Raw genomic sequence first — 2,850 nt, 5'->3', positions numbered from 1 at the left:
CCTCTTGCAAGGGTTCACCGAGTACCGGTTTGAGAGCCTTGGCGAGTTTAAACTGGCTTTAGTTGGTGGACAGAGCCTCTTGCAAGGGTTTACCGAGTATTAGTTTGAGAGCCATGGCGAGGTTGAACCGACTTTAGTTGCGGTCATAGACCCGGAGGCGTAGCCGTCTTTTCATAGCTAGAACACAATTTGTTATATGGGTGCCTCGTTAAAAACCCTTGCATCTACAAGGGAAAAGAGTGCACCTTATTTTATTCATTATATTGGTTTATTATAAGAGAGTTTAATTGGAATAAATCTTAAGATTGGAAAGATTCCAAGTCCTAGGTACTTATACCCCCTCTAAAGTTTCTAGCTTATAAGCCCCATTGTCGAGTTTGTCCTTTACACGATATGGCCCTTCCCAGTTAGGAGACAACTTTTGTTTGTTCGCAGGAACAGTCACCTTCTTAAGAACCAGATTGCCTTTGCTGAAACCTCTCTACTTGAATTTCAAACTATACCTTATTGCAAATCTGTCCTTGGCCGCATACTCTCGAATTCGTGTTGATTCACGGACCTCGTTAACTAAGTCGGTTGAGACATTAAGTCCTTCTAAGTTAGCGTCTTCATTGAAATGTGCACGTCTCCAGGTTGGAGTGTTGATCTCGATTGGAATTATAGTGTCTGCTCCATACACTAGCCGGAAAGGAGTTTCTTGGGTAGTGGGGTGAGGCGTTGTATGATATGACCAGAGAATCTCGTGTAAGTACTCGGCCCAGAGTCCTTTTGCATGCTCCAGCTTTTTCTTCAGCCCTGTAAGGATTATTTTATTAGCAGCTTCAGCTTGTTTGTTGGCCTGCGGATGCTCTACTGAGGTAAACCGGTTCTGGAATCCCAAGCCTTTGCAGAAGTCGACCACTGAGGCGCTTGCAAACTGGATTCCATTATCCGTGACGATGACCTTTGGAAAGCCAAACCTGCATATGATATTTTTCCAATAAAAGCGATGTACCTTCTCGGTTGATATGGGGGCCACAACCTCGGCCTCGATCCATTTTGTAAAGTAATCGACAGCCACAACTTTAGCTGCCCGGGAGCGATGGGGAATGGACCCAGGATATCTGCACCCCACTGCCAAAATGGCCATGGAGAGAAAACTAAGTGGAGTACCTCTGCAGGGACTTGGCTGATCAGAGCGAACACCTGGCATTTGTTGCATTTAGTGACAAAGTTGGAGCAATCCAGTTGAAGCGTAGGTCAATAGTATCAGGCCCGAAGGATCATACCCGCCAGAGCTATTCATGCTATGTGTGAACCACACGCGCCTTCGTGCACTTCCATCATGATTAACTTGACATCTTCCTCAACCACACATCTCAACATTGGGGCAGACCGCCCTATTCTGTAGAGCTTTCCTCCGACTTTAATGTATCGGACTGTAGTCTTTCTAATCCTCAGTGCTTGGTTGGGGTCTCCGGGTAAGTCACCGGAAGTTCGGTATTTAATGATAGGGGTCATGCATCTTTCCTGCTGCTCTAAGGGCATAACTTCCTGCAACTCAATGCTTGGCCTTTCAATCGTTTCCTAATTCACCGTTTTGTTTAGACTGGGACCCTTAGTACTGGCTAGCCGGGCTACATCTGCTCGAACATTCTCTTTGCAAGGAATGTGTACGATTACGAACTCGGTGAACCTCTAAGCCAGCTCATGGGTCTTCGCTAGGTATTTTTGTAATGAATCATCTTTTGCCTGGTACTCACCTTTTACTTATGACGCTACCAATTAAGAGTCTGTCTTCACTATTAGATGGGTGACACCTACCTCCTCAGCAAGTTTCATCCCGACAATGAGCGCCTCATACTCTGCCTGGTTGTTGCTAGCTTTGAATTTGAAACAAAGAGAGTATTCTAAGACGAAGTCTCCGGTCCTTCGAGCACTATCTCGGCTTCACTGCCTTTGAGATTTGATGAACCATCAACGTGGAGGACCCAGCCGGGGATGTCTTCGTTAGAGCCCGGGGTACTCAATTCGACCACGAAATCAGCTAGAGCTTGAGACTTGATGCTAGTTCTTGGCGTGAACTGGATGTCATACTCTGATAACTCGACTTCCCAAGTAACCATTCTCCCATCCAGATCCGGCTTCATGAGGATTTTCTTTATGGGATAATTTGTCTTGACAGTGACTTGGTGTCCCTGGAAATAGTGCCTTAGCTTCCTAGCGGTGATGACTAAAGCCAGGGCAAATCTCTCAATCTTCTTATACCTCTGTTATGCGCCTTTCAGCACCTTACTGACGTAGTACACGAGTCTCTCCCCCTCTGCACCGTCCTACACTAGAACCAAGCTCATGGCATTGTCGGTTGCCGCGAGGTATAGTACCAGAGGAGAATTCTCTTTGGGTTGGTTAGGATTAGTGGAGATGATAAGAATTCTTTGATGGCGAGGAATGCCTCCTCACATGCTAGCGTCCACTCGAACTCCTTTGCCTTCTGAATTGCTGCAAAGAAGTGAATGACTTTGTCGCCTGCGCAAGATAGGAACCGGGATAAAGCTGCCAATCTTCCCGTCAGCTGTTGGACCTCGGTCTTGGAAGTGGGACTTCTCATATCAAGGACAACTTGACACTTATCCCGATTTTCTCGATTCACTGGCTTATCATCATTAACTCGAGGAAATTCCCAGCTTGCACCCCGAAAGTACATTTCTCCGGGTTCAGCCTCATGTCAAAGCTCCTGACAGATTTGAAAGTCTCATTTAAGTCCTCGACATGATGTTTGGAGGATGAAGTCTTGACCACCATGTCATCTACGACACTTCGAGATTCCTACCTATTTGCAGGGAAAAGACCTTGTCCATCAACCTCTAA

The 2,850-nt window shown here is 46.2% G+C and overlaps 1 protein-coding gene across 1 annotated transcript; it reads right to left on the bottom strand.

The window, feature by feature from the left end:
• Nucleotides 1–481: 481 nt before the first annotated feature.
• LOC131649458 (uncharacterized) lies at nt 482–1,201 on the bottom strand. The gene has a single exon (XM_058919219.1). It carries the CDS (start codon nt 1,199–1,201, stop codon nt 482–484), a length of 720 nt encoding a protein of 239 aa, XP_058775202.1.
• Between the last annotated feature and the right edge of the window lie 1,649 nt (nt 1,202–2,850).

This window comes from Vicia villosa, linkage group LG2, assembly GCF_029867415.1.
Source record: "Vicia villosa cultivar HV-30 ecotype Madison, WI linkage group LG2, Vvil1.0, whole genome shotgun sequence".
In the NCBI taxonomy this organism is placed as follows: Eukaryota; Viridiplantae; Streptophyta; class Magnoliopsida; order Fabales; family Fabaceae; genus Vicia; species Vicia villosa.
This window is presented reverse-complemented; position numbering and strand designations above follow the sequence as displayed.

Coding starts and splice junctions, on each gene's coding strand:
- LOC131649458 (XM_058919219.1), bottom strand. CDS start 1,201: ATGCAACAAATGCCAGGTGTTCGCTCTGATCAGCCAAGTCCCTGCAGA.